This window comes from Equus asinus, chromosome 10 (genome assembly GCF_041296235.1).
Source record: "Equus asinus isolate D_3611 breed Donkey chromosome 10, EquAss-T2T_v2, whole genome shotgun sequence".
Lineage (NCBI taxonomy): Eukaryota > Metazoa > Chordata > Mammalia > Perissodactyla > Equidae > Equus > Equus asinus.
Genome location: NC_091799.1, coordinates 92738327 through 92760194, shown reverse-complemented (window position 1 = coordinate 92760194; position 21868 = coordinate 92738327). Strand labels below are relative to the sequence as shown.

General features: G+C 35.9%; 1 protein-coding gene across 6 annotated transcripts in view; it reads right to left on the bottom strand.

The window, feature by feature from the left end:
- CDH18 (cadherin 18) overlaps nucleotides 1–21868 on the bottom strand; it is a 909359-nt gene that overhangs the window by 185385 nt on the left and 702106 nt on the right. For all 6 annotated transcript variants that reach the window (XM_044779466.2, XM_044779468.2, XM_070519846.1 and 3 more), the window contains one exon: nucleotides 18413–18532. In XM_044779466.2, coding sequence (XP_044635401.1) covers nucleotides 18413–18532 — 120 coding nt within the window. The remainder of the gene's footprint in view (nucleotides 1–18412; nucleotides 18533–21868) is intronic.

Below are 21868 nucleotides of genomic sequence, written 5' to 3'. Positions count from 1 at the left end.
CCTTAAAGATAGAGGGAAGGAAAGCATCAAAAATAACTATTGTCTCTTCATTTTAATCATAAACTCACAACACAAAACGTAATAAGTTATGATAACAGTTTATTTAGACAAGGAAGAGGAAAGGGATGGAACTTGCTTAGACTAAGGAAATAAGAGGCTATCAGAAAATGGACTATCTCATCTACAAGATAATTTATAAAAACCTCACAGTAGCCAATAAACAAAAAATCAGAATAGAGACACAAATGATAAATAATGAGAAAACCATTATAGAGAAACACCAAACTGAAATGGCAGTCAGAAATACACAGGATGAGAAACAAGGAAAATACAGAAGGGGAAAACAAGTGATAATATGGCAGTATTAAGCCCTCAAATGTCAACAATCACTCTAAATGTAAATGGATTGAGTTCTCCAATCAAAAGCCACAGAGTGGATTACTGGTTAAGTTCAGTGCACTCCACTTCAGTGGCCCAGGGTCAGTTCCCGGGAATGGACCTACATGACTCGTAGGCAGCCTAGCTGTGGTGTTCATTCATGTACAAAATAGAGGAAGATTGGCGGAGATGTTAGCTCAGGGCAAATCTTCCTCAGCAAAGATAAAATAAAATAAATCCAGATAATAATATTACAGCATTTATAGAGTTGTTGTTAGAATTAAACTAAAGCACTTGGAAGAATGCTTTGAAAATAAATAATAACTTCCTTTTCCTAATGGGAGGGAACAACTCCTCTCATGGCAACCTGCTGATGTCTTCAGTATTGAGAAGATTCACTGGAGAAAACAATGAGTCATAACTCTTCATTTTCTCTGAAGTAAACTACCTGTGCTCACAATTTTTCTCTATACGATTCTCATAAGCATTTTAATCCTCAGAAATGTTAATGAAGGACCAAGTAATTTAGTACAATTTTCTTTACTGGTTGGTGGTTTTAATTCCTTTAAAGTTCTTTTTAAATTCAAGAGAGCTTATGAAAGGTAAACTCCACAGGAATAGTTACGTGGGTGAGAAAAATCAATACGATAATAATATAGATATTATCTGACAGAAAGATAAGAAGCTGTAAGAAATATGTTGCTGATACCTGTATTGAAAAACAGAAGCATAACTTTATAGGGAATAGAGATACTGTTAATGATAATATTTGATGGCACTATTTGTTTTTAATCTTCTGGTCAGGGGTATTTTAAATGCTAAGATTTTTAGACAAACTCTATTATTGTAGAAAATAGTAAAGAGTGATCAAAACAGTTATTTTCAGAAATGACTTTTCTTAAGAGACATATTACTTGGGACATAATTAAATGAGCCGTTTCTTTAGGTGATGCCCACTACATTCAGCCAAGAATAAGGGACGATTTAATTCATTTAACAGTAAGCAGTATTATGTTATGTTAAGGGATTTTTTTTTTTGATTTGAGACACTGAGTAGTTAAGTTCGCACGCTCTGCTGCAGGCAGCCCAGTGTTTCATCAGTTTGAATCCTGGGTGCGGACATGGCACTGCTCATCGAGCCAGGCTGAGGCGGTATCCGACATACCACAACTAGAAGGACCCACAACTATGAATATACAACTATGTACCAGGGGGCTTTGGGGAGAAAAAGGAAAAAAATAATAAAATCTTAAAAAAAGTATAAGTTAATAAAAAAAATATATATATATATATATATATATATATAATTGGATGATGAGTCTAAGTAATATTACCAGGAAAGTTGAAGCTGAACAAGCTGGGTCAAGTTCCATTCCAAATTTTATTAAATCCATCTCAGAGGGAGAACAGTTGTCCACTTCCCTCTTTTGGACACTTTACATCTGGAAGTATGAACATACTTATATAAAAACAGAAACACAAACACAAATTGGACTGCAGGGACCACCATATCAATAGGTCCAGTCTCCTCAATAGTCAGTACAAGGAAATATTTAATGTTTCCAGGCTATTTTCTTTTCTTTTCTTTTGCCTGAGCTAACATCGATTGCCAACATCGGGGATCTTCTTTTTGTATGTGGGTCGCCACCACAGCATGGCCACTGACAGACAAGTGGTGTAGGTCCATGTCCAGGAACCAAACCAAGACCACTGAAGCGGAGTGTGCTGAACTTAACCACTAGACCACCACGGCTGGCCCTCAGGCTATCTTCTCAAGCTGCACGTTCTCCCCACAATTCTCCACTGTTTTAAAGTCTGTTCTGAGCTATGGTGACTAAAAACTATAGAGGAAGTAACCAAAACCCTATTTAGAAAACTAAATAAAATATTTGTAATGAAAGTTAATGATGGAACGCAATAATTAAGAGTATTTTCCTTCATATGCCCATATATTTTGGATTTGCAAATTATCTGGCAACAAGAAAATAAGAAAAATGGTTTGGATATATTTTAAAACAGACTAAGGAAGTCTTGAAGAAGCAAAATACAATCTTTGATAATATTAATAGATATTTAGTATTCTTGAGTCTATATTTCACTAGCTTAACAATCATATTGCTACAGTAACCAGTACATAGATTCTCAAATTAATTCATAATTAATCTATATGTGTGGGGGAAGTAATCTTTATCTTTTATTCCTATTGCCTGCTACAGCCTCTGGCACTTTGTGGGAGATGAATGTTTATGAATGTTTATTGAATGTTAATGAATATTTATTGAATAAATGAATGACAAGAGCAACTATGCATGATTGATTACATAATGTAGTAAGGTGAGAAGGCTTAGGTGACACTTTAAGAAAGACATCTAGAGGAGAAATAAGGAAAAGAGCTCTTGCTACAGCTTGAGAACACTGCATAACAGCACCTAGGACAGGGTCTCAAACAGGAGGCTCAGGTAATTAGTGTTGATTGAACTCAGAGCTTTGTTCTTGTATTCCATTTGATTGCCTGTGGGACAACACAATATCTCTTTCCTGGTGTGTGACTGTGTGCACACATTCATGCATGCGCGTGTGAAAGGGATGAATAATAGAATCATAGCCCCAGCTCTGTGTGCGCATAGAAAGCAATGCAGCAATTTGCTGGAAGGAAACACTCATAATTATTTTTTTTCTGTATTGACATTCTGTCTCCAAACTAATGATTTGTTTATTGAACAAGGACACATAAGAGGCATAAATTGTGGTTATGTTGTATCTTTGCTACAAAGGATAATTTTTAAAATATCTCTGCAGTGTTAAATCTAAGGATGCAGGGCTCTTGAATATTAAATATCATCTTGCTATCCAGAAAGAGACCAATGAATGATTAGTGATCTGTTTATACAACAGAAATAGCTAGTCTACTCCATGTAAAATTTAAGAGACATTAAAAGCCTAAAAATGCATTCCATATTTTTTGCCTGACATACATTCAGTTATAAAAATAGTCACAAAATTGCAATTATTGTTCCAAAGTTCATTGACAATGATCCAGGGGCTTGTCCTTTACACAGGTTTCCACATTGCAATCAGCATCCTGGGGATGCAATCAGGAAGATGTTAGTGCCCTCCAAGTTGACGCTGTGGATTACTTCAACTCTAAAAGCCTAAGTCTGAAGTTATTGCAAGCACCAGGTACAGCACCCACTGACTGTGACTACAAGGTAAATTTCCTTATGTGTGTGAGGAAGATAAACAACTTCTGGAACTGAGTTCATCTTAACATTATAATCCAAACCTGGAATATAGCCTCAAACTTAAAAGTCAAAATATAGTTGATTGCACTGCTTTGTTTACCTACTGTCAAATAAGATTATATATTTTGACGTTTATTTATTTATCCATTGCTGCATCACTTTATTGCAATTAAATTATAATAATTCCTTGGTATATAAAGAGCTTCACATGTGTGTCTCTGTGTGCGTCTGTATGTGTATAAGTTCTCTAATAGTCACCTCTACCTTGACAGGAAATTAGGGGAGGCATTCTTATCCCCATTCTACATGAGAGAAAACTGAAGCTCAGGATTATGAAGTGACTTAACTGGGGCACATGGGGAGTATACCGTGGAGCAGAATGCAGCTCTCTCATCTGAATCTGGTTCCATGTTTGCTCCTCTATAAACTTGTACTTCCAGAGCTCACTAGTGATTTTTTCTTTTAGATGTTTTCTGTAATCAAAGAAAATACAGTATTGCATCCCATTCAAGTAACTGCCCCTTTAAAGTGAAACACTGGAAGCAAATTAAGAACCAGAATTTTTATTCGAATTTGGGGGATTTTTCTTAACCCACATAGTTTTCCATGTTCCCACACAAAAGACTATTTAATTACTAAAAGCAAATCAAGTGCTTTATTTCATAGATTTCAAAAATCAGGTAACTATGCAGGATCTGTGTTTCAGTTAGCCATAATAGATTATTCATTCTTGGGGTAACCGCATTCCTTGTAATATATAAATATCTTATGGGACAAGTCAGTCTCAGTCTCATTACTCTGTTTTGCTATGATCTAAAAATGGTTTAATAGGATGTGGTAGTCACGATTCCATGGAAGTTAATTAATTTTTAATCAAGACTATTAGCTTAAGTATAGATATTTTTCATCTCTCTAAAGTTTTCATGTAAATAAATTCTCCAAAAAGTTCTTTTTTTAAAGCTTGTATTTTGCTTTGGAGGTTAAAAATACATTCATGATTAATCTAGGAGGAATTGTACGTATCAGTATACTTTATTGGCAAGATATGCTACTGAGAATAAGGGGATGTTGCATAATCAACATAAGCTTTACTGACAGAGAGGGCTGAATTTGTCTAAACACTGTCACCACTGACAACATTTTTCAGTTGAATCCTGTCTTGAACTTGATTTATCATCTGTAAAGGGATCACAGGAGCCACCCAGTTGTTTCCAGTAAGACTGAACATATTTACTATTTATAAAAGTGGCTTCAAAAAAGGTCAAACACATTTGTCCTATTCTACTGGGAAAATGTGATGGACATTGCTCATTTGAACAACTGTGAGGGCCAGTTTGGAAGTTTGTTTTTGATTCCTGGTAAATTTTTTAAAATCCAAAAGGAAGATGCTTTCAGTAATTTAGATCCTGATGTTATTGCATTAACTGAACAAAACTTAACATTTCACAATCTTGCACATACAGGGAACGCAGCAAATACTGACTGAATGAATGAATCAGAATCTTACAATGAGTAATTTTGCTTTTGTATGAGTAATAGAAATAACTGAAGGCTCCAGTTGAAACACATGATATAATGCCTATTAAAAAAAGAAATGTCCAGAAAAGCAGAAAATATCACCTGTTTTAGGTTCTAAAAATATGACCTCTCTCTCACATGTCCCAATATTTACCAGTTGCTGTGGGTGATTCTATGACTTTTCAAATACAAAAGGAAATTAAATCACATGGTTTATTTGGAATGAGAATAATTAGGTATAGATCAATCTCAGTTGTGTATTTCACATAATTCATGTTAATAGAATGACATTAAATTGCTACATTATTTAAATTGTACTTTTAAATACAAATTTGCATATTAAATATGCATTCATTTTGACTGTAGGCATATTGGTTATCATAAGTGGTGTATATTTCAATACTTAACACATGATTTAAAGAATTCCATTTTACTAGTCAGGATGCTAGCAAACTATAGTATGGATCATTTTACTCAAGGTTTATTTATAAATCTGAGAATATTTTCTCACATATGATTGAAAATCATTAGAAGAAATCTGACACAGTGGTATAATTGAATACTCCTGAAAAAAGCCCCTAGCTTTTGAACAAAGGAATAAAATATAAGGCCAAAAGTTCAATATTTCTAGAATAAGAGAATACAAAAAAGTTTTTCAGCTCACAAGAAAAATGTAAAACCTTTCACTCTAATGACTCCCATGATGGGCATGGTAATAAAAAGGTTTTGTCAAGAATAGGAAACAAAAAAGTCATGTGGGCAGCCTTGAGTGTATTCCATGAGTTCCCAGAGAGGGAAAGAAGAGTCAATCCATCTAAGTCTCTTTTCTTTTTTAATCCTTTTTCTCCCCAAACCCCCCAGTACATAGTTGTATATTCTTAGTTGTGTGTCTTTCTAGTTGTGGCATGTGGGACGCCGCCTCAGCGTGGCTCGATGAGCAGTGCCATGTCCACGCCCAGGATTTGAACCAACGAAACACTGGGCCGCCTCAGCGTGTTAACACTCGGCCACGGGGCTGGCCCCCATCTAAGTCTTTATGGTGCTGGTTCAGTGACCCATTTTCATCTTCCTCAGATGAACATGGGCCCTGTCTAGGCAAGCAGTTTCTAGTCTTGTCTGCTTCAGGTCTCTTAGTCAGGGATGCCTTATGGATATCCACATGGAATCTTTCTTCTGTCCGTGGCAAGTGAGAACATTTTTAAATACTGCAGCTTCTTCATCTCAGATAAATTTTATCTATATCTGCTTATGTATGCCTGTCTTATTCAACTCAGGGACTATTTTATCAGTTCCTTAAAGAGCTGTATTCATTTGGGAACCAGAAACTCCAACCTATATTCCAGAACTGGTCACATTCTTGATAATGAGACTATATGGTGAAATGATTGACGTGGACCCATATTTTAAATTATGGAAGACTTCTGAAAATATATTATTTGTCTCATCTATTTTCCTAAGAATATTGTTACCATTTTTTAATTTTGCACATTGAGGTCAAAGACTTGCTATTGTTTAGTTTATAGCTCACTGCGTCATAATTTAGCAGATATATAGAAGAATAAAATCTATGATAGTAATCCTGGGAATCCAAGGGTCAAGAAAGAAATGGTTTTCCATATTGTATATGTCTAATTTGACTCAATAAATAACAAAATATTTCCAATAGTTTGAAAATGATCTTTAAAAAAACTAGATGGAGTGACATCAGCAACATGGTGGAGTGAGCTGTCCCCTGTTTGCCTCCCCCTTTTGAACTAAAACTAAACGGACATTCATTGACCAATGGAGGAAGCCCACACAGCACAACAGGACGTCTGAGAGGCACAGGCAGCTATACATCTGAGGGAGAATTGACTCGCCCTCTGGGAAGTGGTGGAGATAGGTGAGACTCCCTGCCCTCCCCTAGTAGCCCTGTGCATGCACAGGAATGCTTGCCAGCCTGGCATGAGTGCCCTTAAAGTGGGAATATGCATAGGGGTGACTGTAGGAAGAGATAGCAGTAGCCCTTAGTCCACTCATGATTCCTTTCCCAGTGAGGGAGAGCCGACTGTGACCCTGCTCCCGCTAGGATCCTGGTCTAGCAAGGAAGCCCCACCCACCAAGCACAGTGGGCCAGTGAGACCAAGAGCAGAGACAATAGCAGAGACACACCCTGGGGCAAGAGCACTCCAGACCCACAGCAGCGCCCATAGTACCCATCAGCCCTGAAAAAGGGAATATGCCCCAGGGCAACTGAAGGAAGAGGTGGTGGCAGTCCTTAGCCCAAATGTAATTGCCTTCCCCCTCCCCCAGGGGAGCCCCCCATGCCCCTGCAGCCCCAAGGAGTGGCCCTAGCTCATCCTGATGAGGAAGCTCCAGCCCCCATGCACAGTGGCCAGTGGGAACAAAAGCAGACACAGCAGCAGATCTACACACTGGGGCAAGTGAACTCCAGGCCCACGTGAGTGTCCATAGTACTGCTGAGCCCAAAAAGAGGGAATGTGCACCAGGTGACTGTAGGAAGAGGCCCCGTTAGCCCCAAGGAGCGGCCCTAGTTTGGTCCTGGTGAGGAAGCCCCACACACCAAGCACAGTGGCTGGTGGGACCGCAAGCAGAGACAGCAGCAGATGCACATGCTGGGGCAAGAGCACTCCAGGCCCATGCAAGTGCACATAGTACCTCTGAGCCCTGAAAGAAGGAATATGCCCTGGGGTGACTGTAGGAAGAAGCGGTGGCAGCCCTTAGTCTGCTGGTGATCACTTCCCTGGGGGGGGTGGAGCCCACTGTGCCCCTGCGGCCCCCAGGAATGGCCCTAGCTTTGTCCTGGGAGGGAGCCCCACCCACCAAGCACAGTCCCTCTAAGCCTCTGAACACTCTCCAGGCCAGCTGCATATTCTAGTCTCCAGCCCTACTCTCCAATACTTTCTCCCTTTTGCCCATTTAGAATCATCCTTTTTAATATTCCTGAAGAGAATGTGTTACAAATGTGAAAAATGGAAAATGTTGAGGCAACATAAAGATTGAGAACTACCCCTTAGATATAAAATGCTATATACTTAAGGAAGATCGGATAGAGAAAAACTAATTCTAAAAATCAAATCTATTTGCATGAGAAGTTCAACTTGCCTGACTCTTCAGTGAACTTGGAGAAGCCTGAGGTGTAAATATTATCTACAGTATTTACATACAGCCATCAAGTGCTTTAAACAAAATACTGTTCCTTTGGGTTTCCTGCCCTTATCAATCAGCTGCATCTAGTAGGCGATCAAACAGTCATCTGGAGAGAGCAGCTCCCCAGTGTTTGCAGGACTGCGGTGACGTGAACAATGAACCATTTTGACAGGCATAAGGCTGCTGCGGGATTTGTTTTCAAGTGACGGTATTAGAGGGAGCTGAGCATTTCGAGTGTGTAAAGGCAGTGTTAGTAAAACCCTAAGCAAAACCATAAATGCTCAGCTAGCAGAGGAAATGCCACATATAAGGCATCATAAATATTCATTCACATCAAGGAATGCATGAATAAATGCTTCGAGAATGTAGAACAAATTTCAACTGAGGTCCATAACTGTATTGCACTCACACACACACACACACATATACACATATAATTTATCATTATATAAAATTTATAATTATATATAATTTATAATTTTATATATATATCAGAGGGCTTTTCAAAGCTGTTTATATGACCTATTTGCATTTATTTTAATTTTCTGAGGCAAATCTCATGTACAGCTTCTTCGTAGGGAAGGATTGGGACCATAAAGCCCTCATTTCTTAAGACTTAAGTTACTCCTGCTACGGATGAATGCTTCACAAACTAAGAATGACAGTCTCCTGTGGGTCTTTTGCAAGCACAGGTGTGCCGATGGCAAAGCCTGCCCGTCAGTACATTTCGGTGGACTCCAGGGCCTGTGCATATATTTGTGTACCTGAATATTCCCAGTAGGAAGCACTTTTATTTTTTTCTCACAAGAACAGCCTGTGGGTCTTGTCACCATTATAACAGTTTCTCTACAATTCTCATTCAGTGCAAATCCTTAGTTACATTAGACTCAGAGGAAGAATTAGGAAATCATTGTTTTTTTTAGAAAAGAGTAAGAAATTTGAGAGACTCAAGTGGGGAAATATAGTGAGAAAAAAAGCTGAAGAAGGAAAACAAGCAAGGGTCAAGAAATGCAGATACAACAAATAGTGATTGTGGTGAGTAAATTATTGTAAATAAAAATTCTAACTGCTAGTAGAGATCAGAAAAGGATGAGAAATAAGCTAAAATATTAAAATGCTTAACTAAGCTGTGCATGTTTTGAGAAATAATTAGTTAGCAATGTGCGAAATGTATGTATTTTAAAAGTTGGCTAAGTGTCTCTGTGAAGGAAGGACATTATTCTTAGGAGAAAGCAATCTCCACTGTACTGTCACTTGGAGAAGAGTGGAGTCCCCTTGTAGGCATCAGATGAGCAAAAATGAGGTATAAGAAGGTCCATATTTCTCTGCATAACAATAGACTTTTTGTGGAACATTCTGGAAGATGTTGAAAACGTGGAAACAAGAAAAAGTGGCCTAAAGAGTGAAAGAGAGGGGACTCCTTTGAAATACAATGGCAGTTTAACTATCCTATAACAACAATTAATGAAGAACTTGTAATATTTAATTTCCTGCTTCAAGTTGATTACTTTCTGCAAGTTGGTAATTTCCCTCAACCTTCAGAAAATTCTGGTTCCCCTAGAATCCTGTGTTAGCAGTGTTTCGGGCAATGATGAAGTGGGGACTCTGTTCTCCAGCAGAAGTAGAGAGAAGATAGCAGCCCTTAGAGCTGAAATTGGGAGTTAGGACATGGCAAGCAAAGGATAAGTTCCTTCCCGCCTCTTCTTTTCACATCAGGAAGCTTCAGAAGACTCGGGACAACACTTTTCTTCCCACGCTTCCTGGGATGGCAGCTTGAGCCATTTATTTGGATTGAAAGCAAAGGCTTATCCCAAAAAGTTGGAAGAGTTAGGCACATAAGACCAAAGAAAAGGAAAATGAGAGAGAGAGAAGAAAAGAATAGAAAAAATAAATATTCTCAAAAATCACAATTTCATTATACTTTTCTGATTCAAATGTTCAACCTTTCTAAATCCAATATGTGAAAAACAGGAAAAGTTTTGAAAAATGAAGTAATGATGGTAATAACATAAAATGAGAGTTAAGAAAATTAGAAACTGGTGTTATTTGGTAAACCACCCTTGCCAAGTCATACTTTATTTCTATAAAAATAAATAGTGTTGCCTTCTGTACATCACACAATGCATTAATCATTACGGAAGATACAAAGATGAGTAAGAGAAGTTCTCAAGGAGTTTGCATTCTAGGAATTCAATTTTCAATTTTATACATATAAAACACTGATTCCTATCACTTTGATGGGGAAAGATATCACTAATGTTTTATAGTCAATGAGATTAGTTTTTTCCCTTTCTGGTAACAGCTGGTCAATTTTGTCACAAAAAGTTCATGTTTGCGAAAAAGCAGATTCAAATGGTTTCATTTCTTTGCTTGCTTAACAGCTTTAAGTTTAATTTACGCAACATAAAATTCACTTAAGTGTCCAATTCAAGTCGATTCAATTATATGGATCCATGTAAGGCTGTGATGACTAGTTTAACTGACTAACAAAGAGCACTAATCTATAATTTTGTTTCTTTACAACTATACTTATAGAATTAAATTTGATAGATATTATTAATTCTCTTCGTGTCAATGGGAGATGATGACCTCCTTGCTACCGAGTAGTAGAGTTATCTGACATCTATTGTGTCTGTAAGTACTTTGCTGCTTCTTGATGATAGCAAATTATTTTTCAGATATGCATTATCAATGGAGTACCAGAGAAAACTACCTTTGGTTCCATTGTCTGGTTCCCCAAAAATCAACGAGTAACATAACTTTTGATAATTCATTAAAATCAATATGAAAAATCTCCTCTTCCAGTTTTGTATTAGCACTAAAACTGTAAAATGGCTACTCCTATGCAGAAGGTAGTGTGCTTTCTCTGGAACATGGATTTGGGGTTGAGAGGAAGGAAAGCAATCCTGGCAGCCTGCTCTAGAGCTGCGTGGGCCGTGCACAGTGCTGTGAAGGTGTTTTTTCGGTTTGCAAAGCACATTTCACAAAGGTCTAGGTATCAGCATTGTATAGGTGTGCACATAAAAACAACCTAACCAGAGTGACTTCACTGCCAGTCTTTTGCTCAGCAATCTTTTACCTGTGACTTTTATCTTGTGTGTATGTCACATGATCACAAGATGGTTGCTGGACTTCCAATGATTACAGGTGTTTAAATCCAGACGAAGGGAAGCCCAAGGAAGGAAGCATTCATATCTATATGGAGATATCAAAATTTTCCTAGAAATCCCCAGTTGTCTTTCCTTTATTATTTATTTATTTATTTTTGAGGAAGATTAGCCCTGAGCTAATACCTACTGCCAATCCTCCTCTTTTTTGCTGAGGAACACTGGCCCTAAGCTAACATCTGTGCCCATCTTCCTCTACTTTATATGTGGGACGCCTACTGTAGCATGGCTTGACAGGTGACGCATATGTCCGCACCCGGGATCCGAACCAGTGAACCCTGGACCAACGAAGCAGGACGTGTGAACTTTACTGCAGCGCCACCGGGCAGGCCTCTTGTCTTTCCTTTATATCTCACTGATTAGAACTATGTCACAGTAACTAAAGGAAGGCTGGGAAATTTAGCTTTTTAATTATGTTGCTACACTGAACATAATCAGAGTTCTGATAGGAAGGTAAAATGTTGATCTTGAGTGGACCAACACTAGTGTCTACTATAGTTCTTTGATTCTTTATTTCTTAAACACTACTTAAAATGGACTTTTTGTGCTGTTAACCCCTATATATTCCACTGCAGTCCGGGAACTATTTAGAATTCTTCCCTAAAGAAGAGAAAGTGAGCTAATGTTTCTTTCAGTAAATTGATGATATGACACAGTTTTGAATTAATACATTCCATTTTTCTCTAAGAGGAACAAATTCTTTAGGACTGAGGCTACTAATTAGGTGCTTTTGTCTATTATGCAGTCAGTTGTAGGAAAATTATTTTAAAATGTATCTGTAATTATTTGCGCATGCAATTATTATTGTTATTTTCATTATATCAACTAGGAATGGGTTATGTAGATACTGTAGACCGTAATTTAAATATTTTAACTTTTTAGCTATTAATAAACATAAAATATTGCTTTTGGTAAAACAAAACTATTTTCAAGTAGATTTTCATATGGAATTATGTGAAATTAATATTGAAATCCATAAAACCTTTAAAGATGATTTATATCTTTTATCCAAACATACATAGCGAACTTCCACAAACAATTGTTTTGTTCATTGTTGAAATGAAATAAATTTAAAGAGGTTAAATAGAACCAACTGTTGATGAATTTAATTACCTCACTTACAATGGAGAAAGAATGTTGGAAACTTTGTTTTCAGTTAGATCCTAAGAAACTTAAGAAGGTCTTCCAGTGAGTGCATATTTATAGCTGATTGATTTCTGCTACAAGATGCTAAGGAAAGGTCATTTTCAAGAATCAAAGCTATTGTAGGTCAAGACCTGCACATTAATGACAACTGTTTCACAGAGAGCAAGCCAATTTATCTCAGCTAGAGACTATTCTGAATTGAGACAGTCAATTCTGAAGATAAAAGTTTGGTTGTTTTATCGTCTAACATTTCCTTTTAAATCATTATTCCAAATTTTCTAAATGTAGATTTCCCTTATTTATAATGTTTGTAAAAGCTTTCTTTAAAATATCTGAAAAGGAATTTAACTACATAAAAGTTGATAAATGGAACTTGCACCTGAAAAAGATTTGTATAGTTATGTGGACTAAAAAATTCTTCCAAACAAAATTATTATGTTTTTTACTTCAGATAAGACTATTTCAAACTCTTAGTCTGAGCACTACGTAATTTCAGATATTCTTCTCAATCTTAAGTGAAATAGAGGAGAACAAGAGAACTTTACTAAGTATCTACATTTTTTTCAAGGATGGGGCTAAGAGTACTGCGATAATTTTCCCATTGGATTTAGGCACTATCATTCTAAATTTATATATAAGGAAACAGAAGCATAGAATTTAAGTAACTTGATCAATTTACTATGATACTAAGTAACATCTTAGGATTTGACCATGAGGTATCATTTTGGAATAAACCTTGGTATTTTGGAAAAAGAATAAACATGAATTACTACATTATATTAATTAAACTATAACATGACAAAATATCTTAATCTGTTCATAGTCAGGTCAACTAAACAGTTTGTTTATTATATTTCCAACAGTGTCTTATAAAAATAAGTAATGATATTATCTGTGCCTTTAGAACTGAGAAGTACCGTTCAATGCAATGTGCTTTATTTGATGTCAAGTGTCCTGTGCCCTGTGGAACAGATGCTATTAGTGCAGAAGAATTTGACTGAGAAGAGATTTGAAACCCAATATCTACCCTTTTTTGACACGTAGCAGAAACTACTCTAATGCTAAAATATACTTGAAGTGTTGAAGAAAGCAATATCTGGTATGCTCTCCGTAGATAATTAACATGTAGTCTTTCTAGTCTTATTATTTTTATGTACCTGAAAATTAAATGTAGTATTTATCAACAGAAATGCTTTCAGCTGCTATATTTTCCAATTAAATATTCATTCTTTAATAAGTAAAAATATATAAAGATTATAATAAAAATGATTCACAAGTTAAAAAGTAAACACATCAATATTAAATGCATAAATGTCCTAAAAGTCTTTATTAGGTGTGTGGCAAAAAGCCACTGTACACATGATTTATGCAACACTAGTAGTGACCATTGCTGATGTGTATGTTTCATGCTATTTATCATCAAAATAGCTGATATTCACCATTGTTAGCATGTAAACGATCATAAATAAAGCTTAACTAAGATTTTGTAAAGCCGCATATCCCTCTGTTTTCCCTGATATCAGGTTTTAATCTAGGTTTCCATGTTTCCAGAGGTGACTATGAGGAGGACTCAACATATTTGTGTGAAATAGACACAGGCAGAACTTAACACATATGCAATATCTAAAATAAGGTGAAGTAATTCATAAGTTATTGACTATGAAATAGCTAGTAGAGAGAATCATAAATGGGTAGAAATGTCATGACCATTAAGAGATTTGCATTCTCAGTTAAAAATGGCACACCTGCCTCTTGTGTAATTCCCATTCTAAGATCCTAAAAAGATACATGGTGGATTTGTGGCTTTGTCTTTGAGCTAAGTCAAGAGAAGTAGTTCCTTTTTGTAGCATTGCAACTCAATCACTCAGCTTCTGCTGTCACCATCTGACAGAAATTCTGCAGTTTCTAAAGAGGTATAGAAAGCTTGAACACACTGATTTATTGATTTGAGAAAGATTAGACTTGAGCTAACATCTGCCACCAATCCTCCTCTTTTTGCTGAGGAAGACTGGCCCTGAGCTAACATCGTGCTCATCTTCCTCTATTTTATATGTGGGAGGCCTGCCCCAGCATGGCTTGACCAGTGGTGCCTAGGTCTGCACCCAGGATCCAAACCAGAGAACCCCGGGTCGCCAAAGCAAACTTAACTGCTACACCACCGGGCTGGCCCTTTGATTTATTTTTAGTCCAGTCTACCCTAGATTAACTGGACTAGGATTGAGATTAGTGTTAATAAACAACCAATGAGCCCAGATTTCTCTTGACTTTGGTTCTCTGCCACTTCATAAGGCTCACTCATTCAGCAGTCTTCCTCAAAATGCCTTGCTTGGGTTAGTTGTTTTCATGAACATTGAAATGGTTCTTTCACTTAATAAATCTAAAAGTATTTTCCTGCTGAATTAAAAATAATATATTCAAATAAAATTATCCTCATTAAGCCTACACTAATAAGCCTTCTTACATGATTCTGGCCAAATATATTATATGTCTTCTATATTTCATTGTTATCTCTAGTTTATTCTTTCATAGTCTGCATCTTTCAAATGGTAATGTTAAAATATCACTTTTTAATGGGCATTCCTCTTCTGTTGTTATACATTACGCAAACATCATGAAATAGTTACCTCAGCAAAACTTATTTAAAACAATAAATTATTCACAAGATTTATATTTCATCATCCTGATTTATGGAATTTCAATGTAAAACAATACAGACTTCATTAAACCAATTATGTACAATATAGTAACTCAAGAGTCACGCAATTCATTTCTCTGGATAACGTCATTCATAGACGGTTTACATAATAGAAAGCAAGTTTCATTGGCAGCTCATTATTGGAAATCATCGTAAGTACCCAAAGGTACATTTTAACAATGGAAACAAGGTGATCCAAAGTCCTGATCTTAACCATAAGCACTCACAATTCTATTTGGGCACAAACTTATTATATTTGTTTCATATTACAATTAGTCTGCATTGAAAGTAATAGGAAACATTTTGAAATAGAGTCATGACAAATGAGAGGATAGAAGAAAAGTTATACTATTAAAATGTACCTTTATAAGTAACTGCTATCCCAACACTTCTTGTGTAACATCCCATCCATGGCAACTGATTCTTTAGTTTTTACTGTTTTATCTGTATTTTATTCCAGTCATTTTAAGCAAGCACAATTTCAACTAAATTCATTCTGAGGATGTTTAATTACACAGTAATAGGTCTTTTAAGCATAAATTACCAAAAGATCTTGGCTTTGGAGAGAATAATGAGTATTTGGTTTTACAAGCCCACTTAGCACTTTCTACAGACAACTGTCTAAGAGATTTGCATATTTAAAGAATCTTTATACTAGGACATATCTTCAGAGATTCCCATGATGCTTCAGCCACTATAATATTGAAATTAAAATGTATCAACATGGAGACATGTAGTTCATTCAATAAATCATTTCGCTTAACGAAAGGAGCAAAGACTTGTAAGAGAAAGAAAATTTCATAGAGCAGTATTCCAATTGCAGTTTATTTATGTTCCAGATAAAATTTTGTTGTTTAATGAAGTACTTAATTGACCTATAATAAATATGTATAACCAAATGCAATTTTGTTTGACTATTATGTTACTAATATATTTTCTTCACTAAAGCACACACTACAGCAGAGTCCAACACTAGTCAAATCTCATCCTCGGTGGCTTGCTTTATCTATTCAAAGTGCATACACACATAGACACACAAACACACACACACACGCACTCAAACACATGAAAACATTGGTAATTGTTTTTTAACAAGTTCAACAAGTGTATGGAAATTTTTAATAAATCTATTTAATATGCCTATAACTCAGCAATACTCTATTAAGTAAATATAATATTTATTTATAAATAAACATTTGGCCATGTAAAGCGACAGTGAATGGACTAAAGCCATGTGTGTCTGCACATGCGTACATGTGTGTGCACGCATGCTCACGTATGTGCGTGTGTGATCTTAAACAAGGTAATTGGAACATAGCGTCCTTGTTTCTTTCCTCTAGGGAGATGCATATTTAAAGGGAAAAATATACTTCTTTCACTTACAAAACAACCACGGTTATTGGGAAAAAAGGACAAAATGAGCAATACTAAGATCAAACATTGTTTTAAGATTGACAAATAATTCTAAACCCTCCTACCAGAGCAAGAATGTGTACACGTACGTATGAACATTTTTGTCCCATAACCTTGATTATTTGGTTAATAAACCTTTTTACTTCTAAATATTTAATAATATCTTGGCACTAAAAGAATTTGCATATCTCATACTTATTTTAAGTCACATTATGTTATTTATTTTTATCATCTCCCAAGTTCTGTTTTTTACTTCATTTAATTATGTATGATCATTTATATTATACTTATAATGTATATGAGATATGGATACGTATGTATGTGTATATTATTCATTTACATATCTGTATACATTCTTCATTGTTTTCTTCTTAAATTATGGGAATTCAGAGGTTTTGCAGCATGTCTGAGATCTATTCTTACCCAGTGTACTTATGTGTTGAAGCACACCAGGCAAAGAAAGAAGGTAAGTCATCTGGTCAAATCTTCTTGTAAACATGATGACAACACTCCTAGTAAACAATCTGGTGGTATTAGGTATTGGGAGTATGCTGTTTAGAGCATCTTTTCAGGTGGATGTACTTGATTGCCTAAGATAATGGTTAACAAACCTGGAATCTATACACTTATGGATCAAGGTTCCCCGAAAAATGTGTTGTATGCTATGTATTTACATGATTATAAAGAGATGTTTATGACTAAACACGGCTCTATTTTGTGTTAGTTATGTTACTGTGTCCTTTACTTGAAGATCCCACATGTTAACCTGATTCAGAGTGTATCTAACATGACCAGAGGATGTAGGGAGATGCTGGAACATCCTGGATCTCTCTCTGCTTCATCTATGTCTCATGATACGTATATCTTTGAAATTATTCATAAAACTTGAGACATTTCTTACTGAACATTTGGCTTCATTAAAAACGGGTTTATATTTAGCCAAGTTTTTATTAACAAACTGTTTCTTAATGCGGCCATGAGCTTTTTGTGGTTTTTAGATTATGCTGCTGTAACATAACCCTACAATGCATTATTGAGTACCCTTCATTTCATTTTGGCATCACATAATATAATATGATATGATTGTTTTGTCCAGAGAAAAGAGAAGAAAGAGAGCAGAATTCATATTTTTCCTGAAAAAAGTGTTCATATTTCTTTGGCTTTATTTTCAGTTAATTTCTTTTACATAACACAACACATGAGGGCTAAAGAATTCCCTCAATGCAACGACGTAATGTAATGTCATATGTACGTAATGTCATATATATATCACTTTTTGTGACAATCAAATTCAAATAAAGTATGGAAAAATGTACTCTCTTTGGCAAAGAAGTAAAATTAATATGTAAACAAAACAAATAATACACTTGAAAATCTCGTTTTATCTAATACTTCATAGTTGGAGTGCATAACCGAGTATTATGTAACAGTCTGTATTAAATAGGGAACATTTATTTAAATGTAACAAATATGCAAAGATAAAAAGATTTTTACTAGTAGCAGTATAAATAATAAATAATCAAAATATGAAGGAAAGCAGTTAATTCATCTTCAGTTATCCAATCACATTGTTTTACAAAAGTGAAGGCATTCCTAAATGTGCTAAAATAACATCTGATGTAGAAATGTACACGGAAATAAGAATAGGGCTTTCTTTTATCGTAGCATGCATCTGCGCACAAATTATACGTAAATGCACTAACCTGTTTTCGGATCTACGGAGAAGTAGGGTTGTCCCTGGAGAATACTGTAAACCACCCGAGCGCTATTTCCATAGGTAGGGTCATCGGCATCAGTAGCTGTCACCTGTAGAACAGAGGTACCTGTGCATTCAGGAAAACAAATTTTAGTGTGTGATGGCATTTAGCACATGATTAACTTGTACATAGAAAAAGATTATGCTGAAATATCTACTGAGGGCTATCATGGATGTGTCCTATTAAATTTAATTCTTACATTTATCTGTCAAAAATATTCCTTGCTTTCTTTTCCTGCCATCAACTGTATCAAATGAGGATCCAAAGTAGAACCTTTGGTCTCTGATATTTTAATATGGCTCTTTATGTGCTAATACCATTGTGAGTGGGGCTTTTTTTCTTTTTTTAAAGATTGGCACCTGAGCTAACAACTGTTGCCAATCTTTTTTTTTTTCTGCTTTTTCTTCCCAAATCTCCCAAGTATATAGTTGTATATTTTAGTTGTGGGTCCTTTTAATTGTGGCATGTGAGACACCACCTCAATATGGCCTAATGAGCGGTGCCATGTCGGGGCCCTTGATCCAAATTGGTGAAAGCCTGGGCCACTGAAGCGGAGTGCGCGAACTTAACCACTGGGCCACGGGCTGGCGAAGGGGCTTTTTTGACAATCACATAATCAGGGTTGGGATGGATTGATGCTCAAGAATCAAACTGGTATTAACTAAGGAGTGAAGCCAAAAGTACGGTGAGGGTGCACATTGCATTCTACATGACTATTCAGAAAAGTGGCGGGATGGTTTGTGTTTAGGTGGGAAGGTGGGTGAGTTGACGTTAAATTATCAGTGGCATCAAGATAGTACATTCAAGTCATTTTTCATCATTTGTGGAGTGATTTCATCATTCTTATTTCTTACATGGACTATTAATGCGTCTCCTAACTCATCCCGAAGGTTCAGATCTTATTTCTTCAGGCTCTTATACACAGTACCGACATAATTATCGTCTACAATTGGTATCAGGACATGCCTATCACACTGGATTTTGAAGATTAAAATGTAATTTATAAACTTCAAAATACCGTATTTTGAGGTAGCAAAATTAGTGGATCTATTATGTTGTTTTCGTTATGTTTACCACTTTTAAACACTATTTGCATAATTAGATACATCTCTATCAGATTTTGGTTATTCCTAAATGAAAACTAATCTAAGTGTAACATGACAACCATCTATTAAGGGCTATACAACCTCATTGTAGAATTAGGAGGTGGAGCTCTCATTTATTCAAGAAATGTACTTGATGAATCATCTAATAGTGCATACTTGATATTTTATTCTGCTAACTAGAAAAATTCTACCTACTAATTTGGGTTATGTATCAAACAAAAATATTTCCACAATCAAGTGAGCCTGTATGAAATTCTACATTCATTTTGGCACTTGACTCTGGAAGTACTAACAATTTTCAGTTTTTAATTTTAGTAATTACTTTAATGATTTAGGTGTAACACACCTATTAAGGGTCTAATATCTGTTCAACTACACAGTTTTTACTTCCATGCTGAAATTCTGACACAATTTTAAGCAAAACTTGGTCTGTGCCTTCAAGGGACCCTAGAAAACTTAATAGAATTAGTAAGCCAAGTTCACCTGACAACCCTTGTTAGTAGATCATAAATGTCCATGGATTTTTAATAACAAATGATGATTCTGACCTCCAAAGAGTATTTTTACACTGAGAGTCTAAGCAGAAATATGAGTAGCAATTATGCATACTCAGAAGGGAAGGACTGTGTTAAGTCTAAAAGAAATTAATTATGGATAATAAAATATGATGGCAACACCAAATGCTGGCAAGAATGCTGAGAAACTAGGTCATTCAAACACTGCTGATAGAAATATAAGTGTAGAAGATTCTTATAAAACAAAACACACATTTCCCATACAGCCCAACAAATTGTACCCTTGGGCATTCATATTAAAGTAATGAAAACGTATGTTCACATAAAAACCTGTTTACAAATATTCACAGGGACATTATTTGTAGCAGCCCCAAACTGGAAATAACCCAGATGTCCTTCAATGAGAAAGTGGTTAAACAAATCATGGTACATTCATACTGTGGAATACTACTGAGTAATTTGAAAAACCAGACTATTGATATATGCAACAACTTGAATGAATCTTCAGGAATTATACCCAGTGGGTAAAAAAGACCATCCCCAAGGCCAATCCCGCATATACTGTATGATCCCATTTATCTGACTCTTTTGAAATGATGATATTTTAGAGATGGATGACAGATTAGGAGTTGCCCGAGGTTGGGGAGGAGGGAGTAGAGGGAGGTGAGTTTGGTTAATGTAAGGGCAAAATGAGGGATCCTCGTGATGCTGGACCTGTTCAGTATTTCCATTATGGTGGTGGATACATGAACCTACACAGGTGATAAATTACACAGAACTAAACACACCCGCATATACACATACAAGTAAAACTATGGAAATGCAAATAAGATTGGTTGATTAAATCATTTCCATAACCTGGGTATGATATTGTTTTATAATTTTGCAAGATGTTACCAGTGGGGAAAATGTGGTAAAGGGTACAAGGACTCTCTCCATATTATTTCTCACCACTCCATATGAATCTATGATGATCTCAAAATTAAAAGTTTTAAAAAAAAACAAAAATGTCTTCTTGCCTTAGTGCTAGTCCATTCTTAGAGAGTCTTATCTGGGCTTGTGTGAGTCTCATGAGTTTTTTCATTATAGCACTACACTTTCTGGCCTGATAAAACTTTCCAGAGCTAGTCACATGTAGGCTATCTCTTCCACTGCTAAGTATAGAATATGAAGTTATAAAATAGTAAGGTATAGAATATAACAAAGTTATAGAATTTTAAGGATTTTCCTATGATGTCACAATACTTGTTCCATCCCCAACATTCATCTCTCCAGATTGTTCTGATTATACCAGTAGGTAGATATTCACAAATACAGCTTGGTTTAGGAGGCATTTTCATTGGTACCTAATTGAAAAAATTAAAATCTGTAGTAGGTACTCAGATCAGGCTCTAAAATTGTAAAAAGCCCATATAGTAGCTAGAACGTTATAAAACTCTATCAGTCAAATCTTTGATCTGATAGGAAAAATACTCATAATACTGGGCATATAGGGATTACTTGGATTCAGAAAAGAGAAAACAGTACAGAAAGCTATAAAATAAAGGCTATTAAGAAACCTCACTTACAAAATCCTAAGGTTTTGAAACTTGCTCTGGCCACGCAATAACGACTAAATCTAAATAGTTTTTAATGTCTTAAAGGAGTTCCCAAGCAACCATTCGATGGAGCAAGCTGAGAAAGACAGTGGAAGATCACACCTCCTTTGTGGTGATAGGCTGTGTCACCACACAAAAGAAAAACAGTGCTCTGCCTGGCTTGAGGTGTCTGCAAAATCCAGC